Source organism: Myiozetetes cayanensis, unplaced genomic scaffold, assembly GCF_022539395.1.
Source record: "Myiozetetes cayanensis isolate MyiCay16 unplaced genomic scaffold, myiCay2020 scf10, whole genome shotgun sequence".
In the NCBI taxonomy this organism is placed as follows: domain Eukaryota; kingdom Metazoa; phylum Chordata; class Aves; order Passeriformes; family Tyrannidae; genus Myiozetetes; species Myiozetetes cayanensis.
The window spans coordinates 3,450,449-3,472,305 of NW_026086605.1; the positions used below are offsets into that span (position 1 = coordinate 3,450,449).

Genomic DNA, 21,857 nt, shown 5'->3' on the forward strand with positions numbered 1-21,857 from the left:
ATAAAGTTATCACCAGTCGTTTCCCTTGATAACTGCTTCTTACTGAGACCCTGACTTTGCCTTCTGCTGCTGAGATGTTTTCAGCCTGCACTTAGAATAGGAGGAACTCCCCAAAGTCCAATTTTCATTTTAACCTTTCCTCAATGGCCTAGAAATAACAGATTGCCGGTATTACTTTAATAGATTGGAAATTTAAACCTCTTAGAGGTAACCAGACCTATCTTACAATTCAGTAATATGACAAAGAATAACACATCTTAAAGGTTACTGAAATGCCTAATTCATATGTTTTAAGGCAGCTGTCACAGTGGATGATTTTTACAGCTTTACAATAAAACCTAAATAATGTTAAGGTTCTGGTAGTTTTATATAATCATAAAAAGTTCTCTCTGTAGCAAATTGTCCCGTTTTAATGGGAGTTATGGCAGGTCATACTGGAGTCCATAAACTACTGGTAGTTAACCAATTCCCATTTCTGCCACCTGCAAGCCTCAGGTGGGAGTTAGTGGTGCATGAGAGCAGAGGGAGGTCACCCAAGAGTGGCACAGGGAGCCTGCTGCTGTGCCAATGTCCCCCCCTTGCTCACTGGCCACGGCAGGGGAAGATTTCCCACCTCCAGAGGAGAAGTGAAGTGGCTGAGTGAAGATTCAAGCTTCAGTCCTGCTGAGAGCTCATTGAAACCTGGCTGGCCCTGCAGCCTTTGGAAATCTAAGACAGAAACATAATTAACAGTAATATGGGATCCTGAAGCCTGGGAGATTACCACGTGGACCAAGGAGAACAGGGAGAAAAGTAAATGTGTCGTATTTCTTCTGTAAAGGGATTTATTACATTAATCAAGATTTGGTGTATAAGCTTTATTTCCTTATGGCCCTGGCACATTTAGCTTGATTAAGGTTATTAAGCCTGTAGCAAAAATCTGTTTAGGCATAAATATGTTTGACTCTGTGTTCAGTATTCTGGTGAAGTTAGCACACTGCCTTCTGTACATCTCACTGCATTCTCTGTAGGCTTCAGCCTCCAAAACACTGTGTCTGAGCTCATCCTAGTAAACCCTGCACTGCAACACGAGCATGGTTGGGTAAATCAGGATATTCTTATCTTTCTGCCTCATTCATTTTCTTACTCCGTGATTTGTTTTCTGATCAGACGTTTTGCTGTGGTTTTAGTGGCTGCTAGAATTCTGTTTGCAGACAAAAATGACCTGAGGTTCCCATTCACCACCCCAGCAGCATCTCTGAAGACTTGCTGGCTTTGGCTGCTTCTGTGGGGGGAAAAAGGTTGGCCCCCACCTCCATTCAGCTCTGGGTCTGTGGCACAGACAGCACCAGTAAGATTGCTGACCTGTGGGGATTGTGTTGTGCCTTCCCCACTCCCAAATTCTTGGAGGTCATGTTTGTGTCCTCCAGGATCACCTCCAATGGGGGTTGAGTTTGATGGGGACCCTTCAAGAGCAGTGGCTTCCCTCAGCTGTGGCACATGCGTGCTTAGCCCGCTGTGTAAACCACACACACCGTCTCTCACCAGCTCTGTGGCTTAGGGAAATATAAATCACATCATCCTGATTCTTTGATGATTTGTCTTGAAACCAGAGAGACTCACTGTATTTTTTTTTTCCCCTGCTTTTTAGTAAATTTGTAGCTGATCTAAAAAAAAGTATCTCCTGCAGAATGATTGAACAAATTAATGGTGTGATCCCTGTGTAAGATGTGAACACAGACGGGGATCTTTTAATTCCTGCTTTCAGTGGGTATGTGACCTTTCAGTTTTATATCTTTCTCTCTCTTCTTACCATATTGCAGTCAGAGAGGAAGTTAAACCCAGGTTTGACAGGTAGAGTTTTTTTTATTTCCCTTGACAGCGCACCTTTTGACCTCTATCTTCTTGCCAATGATTTTTTAAATCCTAAATGATTTGGGAATAATTGCTCCTCCTTTAGTGATTATTGCCCTTCACCGATAGTAAATCTGTGAAGTCCCTGGGGGCTGGAGTACATTTTTGTATGCGTATGCCACAAGCTGGCCTGGACAGGCATCGCTGCTCAGCTGCAGCTGCACTCACAGAGCTGCCACAGTCTTGCTGGAAAACTTCCCTGGCTGGGATAAAATACAGCCCTGGTGAGCAAGAGACTGTTTGTTGGGCTGCCCCTGCTGTGCCCGTTCCCCTTGTGAGAGGAAATTCGTTTTTAGGGTTATGAGAACACAGGACTGAAATTGTCTTTATTTCAGAAATCTCATCCTCAGCGTCAGGGTTCAGGCTGAGCAAGGGCATGCAGGTGGTGGAGGGCAGGTCTCTTCCCTCTCTCCCTCAAGGAGGTGTTGGAAGGAATTTTGTAAGAGGAGGGGATTATAAACTATCAAAGCCAGTGATTAAATATCTTGGAGCAGCTTGGGAGAAACTGAGTAATGAGTGGTTGGTTGGAGCGGTGTTGCCCTGTCCTGTGCAGCTCTGCATGAGTGGGATTATTGTCTTTTCCTGATCCCTGCATACATGATTTATTTACTAATTCCTTAAATTTAAATCCATCATTTTCTCCTCATTTCATATGAGATTCCTTGCTTGGACGAGTGGCAAGGAAAGGTGAACTATCTACAGGAGAAGGCATCTTTTTAGGAACACACGTGTTTCCCTGAGCAGAGCGGAGAAGGAAAATGGTCCAAGAGTGGAAGGATGGGCAAGGCTGAGCCCTGCATAGTCTTTTTAATGTAGTTTGTTTATTAGTATTTGTATAGACTTAAGGTGATGGCAACACAGACCACGCTAGGCCTGTACATATTGTGTCATATCATGCAAAAGTGAATAAATTCCGTTTTACAGTGATTTCCCAAATTTCTGTATCAACCTGAGAACGGGTTGGAATTGAGCTCTCAGTGATCACAAGCTTAAGCTTTTGGCTAGCTTGTGGAATACCAGTTTTAAGCTTAATTTAAGTTGCTTGGAGCATAACAGAAATGGATTGTTAGGAACAGAAGAGGCCTCACTTCATAAAATCCACCATTTTCTTTGAACTGTGTGCCCAATCCCTTTGATTTTTGTGATTGATTACAAACTGCACAGGCATGTGCTGCCTCAGGACATTCCTGCAGGAGCCTTAGCATGAATTACGTTCAAGGATGACTTTTAATCAATCCGATGACAATATTATCTTGTTTAATTTGTCTGATGGCGGTATTAAACATCAAGTCAGGCTGTTTGTTATGTCAGAGGCGTGTGACGTGTGGCAGAGATGGAATTCACGGCCGTTTTCCCGTATTTCCTTGCCCTGACAGGCCATCATGATCGGAGATGACATCGTGAATGATGTGGGGGAGCCCAGCGGTGCGGGATGAGAGCGCTGCAAGTGAGGACAGGGAAGTACAGGTCAGTGCTCACCCCACACATTCACGGGACCAGACTTTTTCCATGCCTTTTCCAGCTCCTTTCCTGTTGGTGTCAATGTAGACTTGCAGTTGTTGTCTGCACAGGCACCTCCTTGTGCAGCATCAGGTGGATGATGATGTTTTCATTTGGGAAAATAATGTGTGTGTGAAAGTGGTGGGAAGGGGAAGGCACAGGGTCTTTGGTCTTTTAGATAAATATTTTTTGCTAAACTACTGCTGTATTTTTTTCATCCCACTGCATAGAACAGGTGTGTTTCCTGGGGTTTGTTTATTTTTGTCCTTGCTGCTGCGTGGAAGTTCTGTGCACTTGATATAAGACGTGTCTGAAACTTGTAGCAGGGTTTGGGTTATAAAATTAGACTGTCAATTCATCAATCTCTGTGGGTCATCTGCCACAGCTTTATGAAGGACTCCATATGTCTGCTCTTCCCTCCAGACACGTTCAGCCCTGAGGTGTCTGAAACACAAGAGCTGTTTCTCCATCTCTTGCCTTACCAGGGTGCAGGATCCTGCTCATCTCGCTCAAATGGCCCTCCAAACCCTTCTCCCTGCAGGTGTCTCTGTGATCCTGTGCTTTCACAAGACCAACCTCCTTGCTGTTTCTGTAAGGTGACAAAATAATACCCAGTGCTTGATTCTAATGGACCACTAAGTGATGGTCTTTCAAAGGACAGATATAAGTGTATTGTATTTTCTATAATTTTAAGATAGTACCTCTCAAAATCAGTTATTTATCTCAACGAAGCATGAAAAATCTCGAAGATTAAAGGATTAGGTATATAGTTTGTGCTGTTGGGATTATTTGTCTGTAATCTGTGCAGTCTCAGGAGTTGGACTCCATGATCCTTGTAGGTCCCTTCCAACTCAGGACATTCTATGGTTCTGTGATTCTAATCCCATTAGTTTGCTAAAGGAGAAAATGAGGATTCAGTGGTTGATTTTATTCTGATATTAATTCACTTTGTGAACCCACATCATGATGCCACACAGATCCAAGTGCCACTGAAGGAGGTATCTCTGCACACAGAGTTAAATCAAACCCTTGCTACTGACCAAACCTCTGCTGGGCCATACTTTGCCCATCATAAAATGTGCCACAGGTGATGCTGTATCCAAACTGTTCAGGCAGCTGACATAAACTGTGTGTACACACACATAAATATGTATGATCAGATGCTGAAGAAAAAAACATTTTCTTGTATCAAGTTTGAGTCATGATTTCACAGCTGAAAGGGAGTCACCAGCTGTCCTGGATTGTCTTCCAGTGTTTTGTTTCCTGTTTCAGCATGTGCTTGGTGTTGTCTGAATTCATGTACTATTACACAGCAGTGAAATACAGATGAGTGTCTCAATTCCCCATGTGGTGCCAGGCCTGCTGTTAGTAATTGGGAATAAAATGAAGTGACTCTTGTTTGCCAGGAGAGGTCAGAGGTGTATCTGTATTTTTAAGGGCGACTTAGAAAATCAAAACACACAGTGAGTAATGAGAGAGACAGAAAAAAAAGCAAGCGATGGGCAAGATCAATTAAAAATAACAGAAAATGTAGTTATTTGGTGGTGGGTTTAGTTTAAAGTAGGATATGTGAGATTTTGCATAGGCCCTTGGTCATTGCTGACACAGAGCCGTGTGCTGCACCCGAGCACCTCTGGATGGCATCGTTGGTTCATGCACATCGGTGTCAGCCACAGCCTGGGGCTGCTTTTCCAAAGGTGTAAAGCTCAGTGGTTGTCAGGGTTTTTTTTACTGGAGCTGCTGAGTGCTGGTGCAGTGGGATTGCCACAGGTTTCAGTCACAGAATCATGAGAAGGCAGAATGGTTTGGGTTGGAAGGGACCTTAAAGATCATCTTGTTCCAGGCCCCTGCCATGAGCATTGTGCAGCTCAGGACATGGGTGAGCAGAGCTGATTTGAGAATAAAATAAAAAACAACAAAGGAGCTATCTGAGGAACCATTGCACCATTTTTCAAGTTGTCCTGTAGGTCCAAGGGATCCTGTTGTCTCCCTCCATCCTCACCCAAATGCTGTCTCTGGCTGGCAGACATCATCACTCCGGTGCACAAGTGTGCTTTGGGGCAGCTCTCCTTGTTTCAGTGGTCAGTGCAGTTTACATGAGCATTTTTGACAAAGGTTCCTGCCCCAGAGGGTGGCTGGCTCTGAACAGGCTCCCCAGGGAATAGTCACAGCCCCAAGGCTGCCAGAGCTCAAGGAGCATTTGGACAACACTCTCAGGGACAGGGTGGGACTGCTGGGGTGTCTGTGCAGGGCCAGGAGTTGAATTTGATGATCCTTGTGGGTCCCTTCCTACTCTGATTGTGTGTTTCTGTGATTTTTGAGGTCTGCTGCTCACCCACGGGCTATGCACTGTATCACAAAAGATGACACACGAGCCAGGATTTACTGTGCTGTTTATGCTATTTCAAAGGGGCTTCAGCAACCACATTCAGTCCCAGGCTGCAGAACAATTTGGTGAATCTTGCTTGTTTTAATAAGCCAGAAAATCATTTTATGGAAAAAAAATGGGTTGAGCTGCTGCTGCAGAGGTTGTGGCAGTAGATGGGGCGGCTCGGTTTGCCGCAGGGTGGGCAGCCTCCAGCCAGGAATGGGAAGCTGACTGCAGCCCACAGTGGCTGGAGCCTCCCTCCATGGTGTGTTTGTGCCCTGCTGCTCTATGACGTGGCACTGGGTGCCAGCTCCCTGCTGAACTGAGGAACTGGTTCTGTGAGTGCAGGGTGGGGGTGGTTGGCTCTGCAGCCGAGTCGAGGTCCAGCAGAAGGGAAGCATGGAGAGCTGGTGCAGCCCCAGGGCTACCTCCTCCCTGGGCTCTCACCTTCCTGGCCTCTGCAAAGTCTTCTGCACTGTTGGCTCTCAGTCCTCCAACAGGACTTCAGTCTCAAGTGTTGAGCTCTTTCTCAGTATAGCATAGATTAGTCCAAGAAATGCAATAAATCCCAGCTTCCCCATGGAATAGAACTTCTGCTGGCACAAGTCAGGGCAATAATGGGAAGATGTAGGGATAAGACGGTGTTTTGAGGTGACCTCAGCCATCGTGGTTCCTTGACATGGGGTGAGTAGCTGGGTTGGCCGAGTATGGCCTTTCTCGGGTGTAAAAATGCAGAGGGTCAGTCTGGTGTGCGGGTTTGTCCTCTCTCAGTTTGTCCCCTGTACAGGACAGACCAGGCCATTGCTTCAGGCTCCTGTGTGCTGAGAGAAGAAGCTGCTGGGAGGTTTGTCAAGCATTGGGAAATGTGGTGCTAATTCCCAAGTTTCTGTGCACACCTGCATGGAAGCCCTTCATAGCCAACATCTTTCCCATCTAGGGAAGAACATGTACTTGTCTTCCAGCCCAGAGTATGTGCTAATTCCACTTGCAGCTAATTGGCCTTGACATCAAACCAATGATTCCCACAATAGCTATTGATTCTGCAGTGCTGGGTAATATCCTCTTTGTAGCCTGCAAGTCAGAGCAGAGAAAAATGACTTTGAGGCTTTTCCAGGTGGCTCCCTGTAACGTCGGAAACACCTCTCGGGTGCGTCAGGGCGTCGAATTGCAGGTGGTTCTTGGCAGGGGGGGGAAGAATTACTTACCCCCTTCTCCTTGTTATTTGCAGGTCTTGATTTGTAGGAAAAGAACTTACCATTGCTGGTGTGTGGTGGTAGCCAGGAATATTCATGGCAGTGGTGCCCCCTTGCCCCTGCTCACCTCTGAGCTCTGAAATGGTTCAGAATCTGGCGCCGTGGGTTCACCCCCTCTCAGTGCCCGGTGCGTGGGGTTTTCTTCCTTTGATTAGGGATTTATCTCATGGCCACGGCTGATACTGACATCAGTCTCAACATCCCAGAGCTTCCTCGTTACAGACATAAAAGATACCCCAGGGATGAAGGATAAAATGATCAAGGCCTCTGAGAATTGTCATCTCCCTCCAGCTCTGCCACTGTTCTCGGGGAGAACTGGGTCAAGTTACTTCATGTGTCCCTGCTTTTTAATTATCTTCTCAGAATGATTATTCCAGCTTCCTTAATAAAGTGGCTTGTGATCTGTTCCTCTTGTCTGATTGAAGAAAACATGCAGATTTTGTATAGATTTATAGGAAATTGTCTCGCCAGTAGAGAAATCAAGACATATCAAGGCAGAAGTTGGGACAGAGGAAAAGTCTGCTGGGCTGCCATCATCAACTGATTAAGGATTGAGAAAACCAGGTTGTGTTGTTATCAAAGCCTCCTAAATGAAGTTATAAAATTATTCTTTAAAAAACAGATTTCCACCCACAGATAAATTCGCAGCTGCCACTGTGTAAGTAAATGAAGGCTCATGAAAACTTTTTGTAAAGAAATAGTCACCTTTCACTGCTCTGCAGAGAAGCAGCATCCCTCCACCCTCCCTTTCATGCTCCTGCATTACTAACCACACCAAGATGTACAATTTTATTAGTTCTTTCCCATCTCCTGGGTCTCCATGGATCATACCAGCAGTGTGTAGTGAGAACAAGCAGGCAGAGACACTCCCTGTGTGCCGAGACACAACCAGAGGCATTCTTATGGCCTCACATCCTGATAATTAAGCCTGTTTCAAGTATTAAATGGAAAGACTTCCAGCCTGTATTTGCACTCCGAAAAGTTGTGTTGTACTTCGTGTTGGTTAATGTCTTAAGCAATGCTTATTAAACCCTGGTGTCAGCAAGTCGGTGTTCATTTGAGCAGGAGAGCTGACTGCAGGCGGTTCCAAGGCGTAGCCTTATCACCATTTACTGCATATTCAAATCATGGTCTGCTCTGCCCATGTGTGGATCTTCACACTTGTTTATCAGTTTGGTCAGTGTTTAATTCAGGAAGCAGAAAATTTTACCCTTTTACTCTAAGGAATCAACGTTTATGTATCTTGAATGTTTATGTGTCCTTAATTGAATATAACCAAGTGTTTATCTTCTAGTAAAGTTACTATTAGATATTAAAAATACCAGTTGGACTAGATGATCATTGTAGGCCCCTTTCAGCTATTCTGTTCTGTTCTAGTCTAGTCTAAATCCAGGTTATAACTGAGCTAAAACACTCCTAAAAGGAGCAAGGGGGAGTAGGAAGTTCTGCTACCTGGTAGGTTCTGCATACATTTAATGATCTTCAGTCTGAAAGAGAAATGTGAGCTTAGGGTTTTTTTTATCAGCAGGTGAATTTATTTGTTGGTACCATAATAAACCTCAAGGAAGCAGAGCATGCTCAGGCCATAGCCATGCTGGGTGATGTGTGTACTCATGTGCTGTTCTGAAAAAATTAATCTGAATATCAGAAAAGAGATCAGTCTGCAATGAGAGTAGCACTAATAAGGGAGGAATGGATCAGGTCAGTGAGGACAAGCAATATCACTCAGCAGCCTTGACAATTCTGCTCTCTGCCCGTCTAATGACTGACTTTTCCTTAGCAATCCTACTCTAATCAGCTCTCTCATCTCCAGCACTTAGGAAGGGGAGCAATGTGCATTTTGCAAATCAAGGTGGTAGTGACCACATCAGCCTGGGCTGCAGTTTTGCTTCCCTTCTTGCTTCACATCCACCCAGCTCACGCAGCAGCAGAGGCATCTCAGGTTTCCATTTCTCCTCTTCTGGAGCTGACAAAGGGCTGAAAGAAGAGGAGAGGAGAAGGTGGTGCCTGCTACCTGAAGCCAGAGGCAGTGGCACCTGGAAGGGCACGTGGCTCAGCTAGTCTTGATGTATGGGATTAAATCACTCCCAGGCCCTCTCTGACAGCATCCAAAGCTAATGGCTGTTTTGCTTTCATTCCCTTTTGCTCTGGTGCCTCGATGTCTTGGCAGTACGTGCTCCCTCAGCCTGGGCTGGCAGCCATCCTCCACCCGACAGGGCCACGTGTGCTCCTGCATCGGTGTGAGGAACACCAGAGCCCCTTGGCCAGAGTGCATTTCCCTCCTCCCTGCAGATACAGAATTCCTGAGCTGAGGTGGTGGTGGCAGGAGGCAGCTCAGGGGCTTTCCAGGGTTTGACAGCATTGAAGAACACCGTGCCCGTAGCAAACTACCTTATTTCCGTAAAGATGCAAATGAGTGTGCTGAAATGTGCTGCAGAAAGGGCACAGCTGGGACAGCTGCACAGTGTGGTTTCACTAGAGATTTCCTTTTTTTAAAGAGCAGGTTCTTCTTCTCTGCATGTGTTTTTCCTGTAGCTAAGTATCCTCCAGATTCGCTTGGTGTGTGGAGTCCTCTCAGTGAGCGGTTCAGGGAGTGTGGCAGGAGGGGAGGCTGCTCTGGTTGATAAAACCGAGGCAGAGCATTGTTTGCAAAGGGAGAGGGAAGCAAATGAGAGAGAGACAGGCCGAGTCAGCTGCTGATGTAACTCCCTTGAAGCAAATGGTCCTGTATCTGAGATTTAATCTTCTGGCTTGGGCTCTTGCTTGTGCTGTAAACACGCTCAGGAGCCGCGATGCTGGAGCAGTACCTTGTGCTGGCACCTGGCAAGCTCAAACCAATGGAGTATTCCTGCTTTAATGCTGTCCTGTGTGGCCCACGGATGCTGGAGCTTAGCTAGTGACATTTATTTTTTCTGTACAAGTGGGTTTAACCAACAAACCCAGAATGGCTGCCTTCCATCCCTGGAAGTGCCCACAGCCCTGTCTGGACTGGGCTTGGAGCGACCTGGTCCAGTGGAAGGTGTCCCTGCAGGGGTTAGGAACCAGATGATCTTCAATGTCCCTTCCAACCCAAACCATTGTGTGATTCTGTGATTGCAGCAGCCACAGAGGTGATGGACACAGGTGTTTGTCGGGGTGTATGGCAGTGGGGCTGCCAGCCTGCTGAGGATGTGGGAGCAGCCGCAAGACGTGGGGATTTCTGCCCTCCTGCTGGGCTGGGGGCTGGTTTTCATCCCCTTTGAGAGGCATGATGTGACTTGCCCAGAGTTAAAAATAAGGCACCCAGCGGTGCCAGCTTTAGGTCTTCTGCAGACACTGCAAAACTCTGTACGTGAGCGCTGATGTACTGCAGCGGGAGTTATGAGCGTAATGTGAGAGAAGGGGCTTGGGTGAAGGGCTCCCCTGCCCCTGCCAGCGCTGCCCATGCTCCTGGCTGGGGTGCAGACAGCCTGCAGCTGGTGTGGGACGTGAGTCACGTTCACACTTTGCCCCCAGCGATTACAATTCCTGCTTGTCTGTGGTTTTCAGTCACTGTCAGCAGCGTGTATGGTTACACCTCACCCTGCCTGCTCACGGGGTGCCGGGGCACGAGCTCATTCAGCATGAGGGGCTGGTGCTGTTGCAGGGGGTCTGCCTCGTGTCAAGTCTTTAAACTCGAGCCATTGGCCTCCCTAAAAGCAGGAGTGGGTCTCAGAGCCATGGGGAGCATCAGAGAGCCACTGCTGCTGCATGTGCTGTCGCTTTTTGTGTGGGTCTGCAGCTCATCTCAAAAGGTTTTTCCTACTTAACTGTGCTCTAAGTCTAAAATGGCCCCATATGATCACCTGGGTCTAATGCTCCTGGTCTATAGGGCCATTCCCCTTAAATATAGTTTCTCTGAAGCCTTCAGGGGACCAGGATAAGGAGCAGCTGAGGGAGCTGGGAGCGCTTAGCCTGGAGGACATGTCCTCAAGTTGTGCCAGCATAGCTTTAGATTGGGTATTAGGGAAAATGTCTTCACAGAGAGGGTTATCAAGTCCTGGCACAGGCTGCCCTGGGGCAGTGGTGGAGTCCCCATCCCTGGGAGGATTTAAGAGACATGTAAATGTAGATGTGGCACTTGGGGACACGATTTAATGGTTGGGCTTGATGGTCTTAGAGGTTTTTTTCTAACTTAAACAATTCTATGACTTGGGCACTGATGAGAACGTGGGTGGGCATGGCTGGGTGATGGAGCTGTCAGAGCTGGGTGTGTGTGTGTGAGCTCACAAGCCATGGGCTGCACAACACCCTTCAGCATTCTCTCCATCCCCCTTCCCATTCCCAGTGTGTCCTGGAGGGGCCAGGAAGCCAGCAGTGCTCCTCAGTGCCAGAACAAATTCCAGCCCTGGGTTTGGGTTTACAGGTGCAGTTCTTGGAGGGTGGGAGCTTGAAGTGGTTTTCATCTCATTGTGGCAAGCAAAGCAGCTGCTGCAGAGCCCCTTCACCAGCCCCAAAGCCCAGCTTTGGCCAAAACCTGGCAGGCACTTGCTGTGGAATAACAAGAACTGTTCAGCTCAGCTCTTGGCTGCACGACACTGAAACCAGGCCTAAAAATAGGAGGACGTCTGACCCCGAAGTGAAGGATTTTTCACTTGTAACCCAGCCTGGCGTCTGCCCAGGGTGACATCATCCAGAGGGGAAGTTGGAAAAGCTTCCAAATTCGTTGCTTTGCGTGGAGAAGTGCTAAATGCATGTGTCAGCAGATAATCAAATGGCACATTTGCTGTGGCCATGAATCAGGGGAAAGAGGGAATGGGAAAGGAAAGACCTGAAGAGGGAGGAAAATTGTTGGAACTGCCTGTTGGAAAACAGTTTTGAGAGGGTTGTCTGTGTATAACTCAAGGGGAGATGGTAAGTGCAAAAAAGGTCCTGTTCAGGCAGAGTCTGTCCCATAAAGATGAGACTTTTCTTTCCTTTTAAGTGTGCAGTTACTGAGCTCCGCTCAAGGTTCTGACCATCAGCCCACCCAGTGGTATTTGGGGTTATTAGTCACAGCTGTGGTTTGAGTCTGCTTGATTTAGACTTACAAGTGTGTGGATGCTGCTCACAGTGGCCATGGAAGCATCTGAGATGGCCAGGTACTGAATGCCCTCCCTTGGTTTCAGCTCTCTGGCTTGAAAGCAGCTTTTTCCAGGCTAACTTTCAGGGATTTGCTCCATTTCTGTGCTCACGTGGCACGGATGACCTCGCTATTGTTGTTCTAACTCCAAGTTTCTTGAACACAGTTCCTCAGACTCCTGTGCTCAGCTGCTTTGTCTTCTTTAAAAGTGATAGTGAGTACAAGATGTGGTCACAGTTTTCCTCTGAAACTTGGTGTCTTCTCCCTTTGGATGCTGCCAGGAGACTCCTGTGCTCATCCTCTAACGAGGACACCTTTCCCTCAGTGCTGATGAGCACATGCTGGAATTTGTACCTCTTTTCAGATGATGACAGCTTGGTGTGATAGGGGATGTCTCCATTATCTGTTTGCCTTCTGCCTTTTAAATTCTCATTATGTATTTATAATGCTGTTATAGCAAAGATGCCTGAAGGCACAACTGTGGGCAGTGTTTGGTCTCTGAGTCCCCAGTGAAGCTGAAGGGACTGCTGTTGCTGTGTAAACACTGTGTCAAGAGCTGATTTCATGCATAATGCTGGGCTTTTTAATGAACTCTGATAATGAAAAGAGGGAAAGAGTTTTACCATATCAATGCAGACATCTGATAGGAGACCAATTTATTGGGTTTGATAGCAAGAATGGGGTTCAGGCGTGCCAGCCTTTCCTTCTGGGGGTTTTAATACCCTTAGATCATAACAACAGTGAAACTTTTCCTACAGGCAGGCTGGTTTACAGACATTTGTCAAAGCAACAGGCACAGACGAGCTGGTTCTCACTTCGTCAGCCTTTGGGTAGGATTTGTCTGGCTAAGCAGGAGGATATTTCTGGTTGTCTGCTGGGAAATGACATGGCACGAAAGCAGAAGATGGCCCAGGCAGCGTCAGGAATTTACTTCCCATGTTAGGGTTCAGTATATGGTCCAGAGAGGAGCTTGAACAGTTTTTCCATAGCTTGCCTGTTTTTATGTGAAAGCTTGAAGCCTCTCTGACTGAGAGACAAATCTCTATTTGAAACTAGATGACCAGATGTGAATCTTTTTAGTGTTTTTGATCCCTGATAGTTTTTATTAGGTACAGCCTAACTGGAATAGCGGTGTGAGCAGCAGGGACCTGAACCTGAGCAGCTGGAATAAGTCTGGTGTACTCCAGTGATGAATGCCAGTCCTGCTGTGGGCCAGCTGCTCCAGCACAGACCCATCATTCCACAGAGAATTAGTGGAGCTGACAGACATGAGGGTGAACACACACTAGAGGAGCCAGCTCTTATTCTTGCAGACAGAGCACTTTATTTTTCCTTTCTGGTTGAGATGTTCTAGCAAACACTCGACTTTCTTGTCATCTTTAAACTATGTAGAGAGGTGGGGAGTTGCCTTTTACCAAAGCAAATGGACTTTTGCTTTGAAAAGTCCCTTCCTGCAGTTTTTGGCATGACTGATCGCTCTGTTCTCAACAGCCCCTGAGCTTCATGATACAGTAGTTTTGTACAAAGCTGTGTTTTTATGCACATAAAGCTTTCAGAGCTGTCTTTGCTTTGAAAACATGTCCCTAGATATCTGTCCTGGGGTTTTAACAGACAGAGTTGGAGATGGGGCTTATTTGGGAGGAGGGGGTGGGCTTGGGGGCTGTGAGATGGTGGCCAGAGGTGCTGGCGCACACACAGCGCTGGCCAGCGCTGCTGCACGTAGCACAAGCTGTCAAATAACATTCAGTTAAAAATACTACATATTAAAAGACAGTTAGAGCATGAGTCAAGCCATATTTTCATTTGCTCTGAGAAGCAGTGCTCGATGCAACACTCACAACCCCTTCCCCATACTGAATCCTCATCTCCCCGTCGCACCGAGCAGGCGCTGTGGGGGAACTCACAGAGAAACGTTTTCCCCTTGCCAGTCCCTGGTTTCCACGTGGGTTTTTCTACTATTTCTTTCTGGTAGTTAAATACAGACATGAATGCATTTATTTCTGGAGCAGAGCTCTGAGATCCTGCCTTCCCTGTGCACACAGGGGCAGGAGGTTAAAGCTGGCAGTGGCCACGGGGTGCTCAGCGTGCTCAGTTTGAAAGGGCTCAAACATATGTTGGAAATGCCACTTGTGACTGCCACAGGGGCATTGCGTGGGCTGAACCCTGCTGCAGATGGGCTCCCAGCTGGCCCTGGCCAGGCACTTGGAAAATCCCAGTGCCCTGAGGAAAGCCTGGGCATCACAGAGGAATGGTGTGGCAGGGCAGAGGGAGAATCCGCTCCTCTGCGGGGCAGCACTGAGATCATTTTCATCTCAAAAGCATCTCTGTCTCTCTTCATCAAGCCTTGGAGGTGCTGATCTCCTTTGGGGGGCTCACAGAGGCTCTGCTGAGGTGGCTCTTTCCTTGGTCCTGGTAATGGAGTGAAAGTCCAGGCTTTGGCTGAGGACGTGGAGGCCAGCTCGTGTTCATATGAAGTGGGTACAAAGACCTCCGTTGAAAGGGGGAAAAAAAAAACCTGTCTGCATTTAAATCAGCCTAATTAAAGTGGCTTTTTCCAAGGGCTGGCAGGCACTGCATTGCCTGCCCAAAGTGGTTTGTGCAATTACCATCTTTTGTGTTTGTCTGGTGGGGTTTTTTCTTACCTCACTCATTCATGGGACAATCACCTATGTGCAATCTGTGACTGTAAGGTTAGAAATAAGGGTCTGGATTCTCATCTGCTCTAAGAAGTGGAGTAAATGGGCAGAGCTTTGCTGGTTTACACCTGCTGGTGCTCTGGGTGCCTGGAAATAGCTTAACAAGTGTAAAAGGAGAAAAAAAAAAAAAAGAGGAAAGGTTTCTCCATCCATCTGGAACACATTGCATCCATCAGGGGAAGGAGAGGCATTTGTGAGAGTGAACGCTTCATTTATCAGTGTACGAGCTATTGAAAAGCCTGGATGTAGCTGGGGTAATTATAACCAAGATTAGTCTTCTTGGAATGGAAAAGTAACGACAATCCCAATTTTACCAAATCCTCTGAAATTTATCGTCTATTTATTTAACAGCCCCGGACCCTTTCCTACGGCAGAGGGCCGGATGGATTTATGGAGGTGCAGTTTAGTAATCTAAATACTTGGGAGTTCATCTGTGGGCTGCTCTGGTTATTTTCACTGTCACCACTCGGAGGCCGTGGGAACTGGGAACGCAGATGGGAGCAGCGGGAGGCACGGGCCAAAAAATCGGTGGGAGTCAGTTGTGACACTCTCCTCCCACGTGCTTTGCAGGTGAGAAGTACCTGGCCTTTGTAGGCAGCTTCAGCTGTTGGTGGTAAGGGAAGGTTCCCTGTTGGGAAGGGAGCAAAGCTCCTCCCATCCCCTCTTCAGGAACTGCCTGTTTTTTTCCCCTCTTTCTAGCATTTCTGTGGAGTTTTTTTTTTCTGCGTTTCCCCATCCCTGGAAGTGTCCAAGGCCAGGTTGGATGGGGCTCTGAGCAACCTGGTCTACTGGAAGGTGTCCCTGCCCGTGGCAGGGGGTTGGAACAAGATAGGCTTCAAAATCCCTTCCAACCCAAACCATTCCATGATTCTCTGTGAGGAAAGGCGATGTGTATTCAGAAATTCCCCGTGCAGGAAGGTCAGAGGAGCAAGTGCATGTGGAGAGCTGACTGCAGCTTCCCTGTGCCAAGCTGTGGGTATCACCTGTCCATCTTAGAGCCCTATCAAAACTGAAAATCTTGGCTAGAAGCAGGAATAGCAGCACGAGAAGGAAAATCCCTTTGGGACAATTCAGTCTTTGTTAAAGAACAGGGATTATCCAGAATCTGTGAAAAGGCAGGTAAAGGAGCAGAGCCTGGAAACCCTTTTGCTGCCATCATTTAATATTAGAGGAAAATGCCTGGGCTGGGGTTTAATAATCGTTGCTGGTCTTTTTTTTGTAATAAGTTCATAACTTCTAGGCCTGTCTGCATTTGTGGCTTTATGAGCTGTGCTGCCTTTTGGCTGAATATTTACTCTTTTCTTACCACAAAAGTCAGCGTCTTTTCCAGTGCAGCAGGAGCTGAAATGCACAGCCTTGATTTCCTGTTCAACTCTAAAGCACTGTGGGGTTTTAGAGTTTTTACAAGCACACACAAAACCCCAAACAACAAGCCCTGAGAGATGAAAATAATGGTCCAAAGAAGACAGAAGGAAAATTTCCTTTGCCTCCTTCTGAGTCAGGGTTTTAGTCCAAGGGGTTTGGTAGCACTCTAAGCCTTTGTGCTTCAAGACACAAGCCAAATTCTCCCTAATAAAATTCAAAAGGCATTTTTCCTTCGGGGCAAAAATTCTAACATAAAATCTCCTACATTTTCCTAAACCACTGTCAGAAACTGGCCACTGTTGAAAGTGGAACAGACAATTAGCTCAGGCTGCCTGTCTGAACTAGTGTGGTGGCTCTAATCTGCTACACCTTCCCAAAGAGGGGTGCCTTGTCACCAGGACTGCTGTGCTGTCACCAGGAAGGCCACCAGCTCAGGTGGGTCAGGTAATCAGAGAGGCAGGAGGGGGTTTGGAGGTGTGTTTGGGGGTGTATCAGGAAGCCTCAGCGCCCTGGTGGCCAAAGCAGTTTCTTTACAGTCCCATGCTCCCAGCTCCTGTGCTGCCATCCCTGCCTGCCTCTCACCTTGGTGTCTGACTCATATTCCTGCACACATCCAAGTCCTGAAGAGTCTGGTTAAGGTGTTGGATGGTGTGGAAATGGTGGTTTATTAGGAAAACAGCAGTGCTTTGTAGCCCAGGAGCTACAAAACAGTTTGCCTGAGCAAAACAAGGGAAAGAGTCTTTGCATGTGCTTGGGAAAACGGTGGGACAGCAACACAAAATGTGTTCCTGAAGAGCTGGAGGAGGTCTTTTCACCTCCCAAGTGTATTGCTTTCTTCCTATTTGTTTGGTTTTTTTTTTTTTTAATTACTTTTAAAATTTACTTTTAATCACACGCTACAGCCGCAAGAAGCAGAAGTGTTCTTGAAACCTTGACCTGGGATTGCTTTCAGCTACAAAAAAATGCTGTGGCAGTGTTTGTGCTGTGTCTTGGGAGAGTGTTTTCGTGCCATGTAAACACAGGTTGTCTCAGAAGTTTCTCGTGGAAGCTTTAGGGAAGCATGTTATGGGAGATGTTGGTAGGGATGGTTGCAGAGGGAGGGATGGAGTAACCTCCTTACCTTCCACCAGTGCCTTGGTTCCTCTGTTGCAGCTGCAGTGAACATTATTTAGCTCCAAGCTGCTGGTTCTGGCACCCTCCTCCCACACCCTTGTGTGGCCATTCTCAGGGGTTTTGTCCCTGCCAAAGCACAGCCTGTTACCGAAAGGCAAAGACAATTAAGAGGAAGTGATGGAGTTTGCTACATAAATGTTTAAAACTTACCCAGGCTGAATAATAATAATGCAGAGCATCCTTTCATCCAGACAGATGCTTCCTGGATCAAAAGGAGCGACTGGATCTGATGGGAATGGATAAACAGCTTTGCAGCTCCCAGTTCCTGCAGCTCAGATCCCAGGTGTTGTCCCAGCCCCTGCCTGGCTCTGGGGTCACTCAGGAGAGGGAATTGTGAGCAGCCCAAGCCCTGCTTGTTGAGGGGTCTAGATGGAATCCTGTGTCCCAGGAGGGATGTACATGGGCACATCACCAGTGCCAGCAGCCCCAGCTGCCTCCTGACACAAGAGTGCTGCTGGCTGCCCGCTCTTGGGCAGTGCCCAACATACATATCCTGCTCCTGGGAGCAGAAATCATCTCTGGGTGGGTCTGGGCAAATCAGGGCAATCAAAAACTTCCCTCAATCCCCTCTCTGACCCTGGCATTGTTCCCACATGTGCCCTGCTGCCTTGCTTCCCAGATCCCCTGCTGCACAGAGTGATGTTGCTGAGCAGGGACCTCCTTGCTGGTGGCTGACCTGTTCCTGCTCAGTCCCCTTCAGCTGGTGGGACGTCTTGGAGGCATCTGTTCCCAGGAAAAGCCAGGCTCTTCTCAGCAGGATGCTGTAACCCCTCGTGCCCCAGGGATAGGCTGTGTTCACGCTCCTGGCAGAATCAGAGGGATTGAGGCTGTGGTGCAAGCTTGAGGGAAAGGTGGAGGAAGAGGTCTGGGGGAAAAGCAAACCAAGCCCTTCCTGGGCTCTGTAGGTGGAGAGGAATCTGGGGCTGGAAGCAGAGTGCTGGACCAGCACAGCCTGTGCTGCAGGGCCCTGCTGCACTCCCAGCCAAACCCACACACACGGCCAGGTGGGTTTTATCCAAGAGAGCTCAAGGAAAAACAGACAGAAAAACTGTGGTGCTTGTTCCAGCTCATGTGCACCTGTGTTTTCTGAACCAAGTCCTGTGAGAGTGGCTGGAGAGAAACCCCATCTTGTAACCCCCTGCAGGGGCACTGCAAACAGCCTCTGTATCAGCACCGCCTGCTTAGCAAACACACTCGTCCCAGGTGGCCATCATCTGGAAACAGGCTGATTGCCAAGTAAATCCAGGAGCTGCTGTCTTTATAGGAAACTCCTCGAGGATTGACGAGGCAGTAAAACAACAGTTTTCTGTAGCAATTGCTCTGTGGGGAATTCGCTCAGATCGCTGCGTTGCAAACGTATAGGACGCCTGCCTGTGGAGATCCTTGAGAGTGCGATAGAATTTAATCAATCCCATTTGCTTGGATGGAGAGTCAGCCCAGATCTCTGTGGCAGATGCCCAGGAAATGCTGGAGGCAGCAAAACCTGCTCAACAAAGCTATGTGCGGCCCTGTGAACAGAATATACCGAAGTTCCCTTTTTCTCACTCTGTCAACCCCTCCTCTTATTACATCTCAGGTGTGTTCAGTCTTCACTCATCCTGTCATTTCCCTCATTATTTAACTTCTCTGTATCTTTGCCCCAGATTCCTGGGCTTTTTTTTTTTTTTTTTTTTAAAGTGTGTTCCTTGATCCCTTCTTGTGCTTCCCACTGTGCTGGGAGGCAAGAAGAGGCAGTTGAACGTGACAGGGCTGGCCTGCAGCCCTACTGCCTCTGAATCCCTGGGACTGGGCACAGGGTGAACGTGCTGGGGGTCCTGGTGGACCCTGACTTTGGAATTACACCAGTCACGCAAATCCCAAGTGGGTTCCTAATGATCTGTGTCATTTTAAGGGGGCTTTATTTCCAAAAAGGTGACTTTCTCAAGCATGTTTGTTACTGCTTTTGGAAACTCCCAGTTCTGCTGCTTGTCCAAGCTGTGCACAGGCAGCAAATAGTGAAAAAGAACAACCTATTGGCACAGGAATGCAGGGGCCAGCTGGTTGGACTGTGTATTTATTGGACTGGAGATACAGGCAACATGGAAATATGAAGATCTGCTGCTAGTTTAGGCTTCTCCTTTGTCTGGTTCTTAAAAATAACAGGGAAGTTTCATGTAGTTACAGGAGATTGGAGAGAAGTTTATTCTCTTGATTTATCTGTTCCAAGTTTGCAGTTTGCTCGCCAACTGCATGTGGTTTGCCATCCCTTTCACTCCTTCCCCATGGTACCTAATTCTTTTCCTCCCTCTGTTTTCTGGATCTTCTGTACAAAAAGGTGAATTAGGACCTTCCCAAGGGCACAGAGCTGTTGTAAAACCATGGGAGGGCTCAGCACAGGGAAGGTTCTCCCTGGAGGGGCTAGACTTACAGGGAAATCATGCCACGTGGCTGTTGCTATGTTGCCAAGCTTGTTTGAGGAGATAGTGTGGGAGAAGTGTCCTTTATGCTGAGGTTGCTGGGCCTGCCATCCAAGTCAATGCTGGCTCCACATCCAGCACATGCCTCGTAGTTGGGACACTTGGCAGTGATTCCTTATCTGCAAATCATAATTACTGGGACAGAAAAAAATCCAATCCTGCACCAGTCTTGGTCTTATCTGCTGGGATTCTTCAAGAAAAGGCAGAAACCCCCCTGATCAATCTCCCCAGGAGATGAAATATGGTATTTAACATCTTAAAATAGCTAGGACTCAAAAAAATCCCCAAGTCTTTTCTCTTTGCCTTGCAGAGTGTTTGCAGAAAGCATCCTCCAGTGATTTTGAGTGTTAGAGGGGGAACAGTCAGCACCAGAACAAGTGACATAAGCAGATAGCTGAGCCTTGCTTTTCCTGTCATCAGCTGGTCTGGTGCACTGAAGGGCAGATGGGTGAGGAGGAAAACTTGGTTGGCGCTGGTGGAGTGACTTGGTGAGGATTCATCCATCCTCATGGCAAAATCCCAGGGATTTCAGGCATACCATCCAAATCTTGCTTCTCCTGTCGTTTACAGGCAAGAGCCCAGCTTAGTCTGATTTCAGAGATTGGTACTCACACTGGGCTGCAGCTGGAAGTGAAGGAAGCCCTTCCTCCCTAAGGAGGAGGGTGTCCCTCCTCTCCCCTCCTAGGAATGCCATAATCTCCCGTAGATTGAATCTTACAGCCAGGAACTCCCTCTTCCTTGCCTTTCTTTCTCATGGCAGTGCTCATTCCTTGGGCTCTGCCTCCTTGCCTGTTTTTTCTGGACATCTGTGGCCTTCCAGGAGCAGCACACCCTGTGTGCAATCCTCTGAAAACCTCAGATGTACTGTTGGAAGTCCCACTCCATCCGTGGACCCTGCAAAGCATCACTTTGGCCTGGCAGCCTTTCCCAGCCTGCATCCTACTTGCAGCATCCAACTCCCCGTGGGAACAAGCCATTATTTTGTGTTGTCCAGCAGAGCAGCAGGTCCCAGGTCCTGGAACCACCGTTCCAGTAGATGGCATCAAAGACAGCGTGTTCCTCTGCCGGACCCGGCTCTGAGGGCGGTTTCCCCACAGTCCCATTTCCCAACAGCTCTGGAGCAGACATTCCTTAAAAAAAGCAAGCTCCTTAAAGCAGCTGAACCTTTAAAAGAAATCCCCCCAAAAAACAACCAAGCTGTAAATTTCTTTTGCTTCAGCATTAAGTGGCACGTCCCATGTCACATGCCAGCGTGGTGCCCGGTTTTCCACTTGGCAAAAGGGACTGGGTGCCTGCTGTTCCCGCCTTTTGCTTTCCTTCAAACATTCAGCCATAATCTCACCTGAAAAAATGCATTAAAAAAAACATTATGTGCCCTGCATAACAGGAAGGTTTTATTTTTCTTTATTTGTGAACTGCAAATAGGCCTCATAGTTGTTGGAAGTCTACTGGACACGAAGAAATCCCTCTTCTTGATTCGAGCCTGTAGGATTTCTCCCACGATCAGCAGGTTTAGCTCATCAGGAGACTGCAGGTGACACATCATTTTTGAAAATCCAATTACTGACACATCACATTTTAAAAATGTGATCACTGACTCACCATTATTTCTGATCTCTTTCGGATTATTTCAAAATCAGGTTCCCTACATTAGCAGAAGGAGGTCAGGAGCAGAGTGTGAGTATGGGAGGAGGGAACATATGTGTAGTTTTTACTTTTAAACTTATACTCCTGTGACTTTTAAATGTAATGATCATAACATACCCTGCCCTTGGGAAGCGTATTCCAGCTGCCTTCCAGCGCCTGCATTAGCCAGAGGACTTAGCAGGATTTTAAGGATCTATTTTCAATTAAAAGGAAAGGGCTGGAATTTCTTCCTGCTGGGTTTGTCTTCTGCTCTGTTTGTAAATTCAAAGAAACATGAAGGATTTACCTTCCCTTCTTCGCTAGGCCATAGATAACCACATGTACCTTGGGCTGTACTCTTCAGTCCTCACCTGCTCGAGGTAACCTTGGTGTAAACCCAGGATTTAGGCAGGGTTTGGGCTGCTGGGGGAGGTTGAGGGAAGCAGC

The 21,857-nt window shown here is 47.5% G+C and overlaps 1 protein-coding gene across 1 annotated transcript in view; it reads left to right on the plus strand.

Moving 5' to 3' along the window:
• The window catches only part of LHPP (phospholysine phosphohistidine inorganic pyrophosphate phosphatase), a 75,710-nt gene that overhangs the window by 18,994 nt on the left and 34,859 nt on the right, over positions 1–21,857 (plus strand). The window contains 2 exon segments of the mRNA XM_050305387.1: positions 3,270–3,300; positions 3,303–3,360. Coding sequence (XP_050161344.1) covers positions 3,270–3,300; positions 3,303–3,360 — 89 coding nt within the window.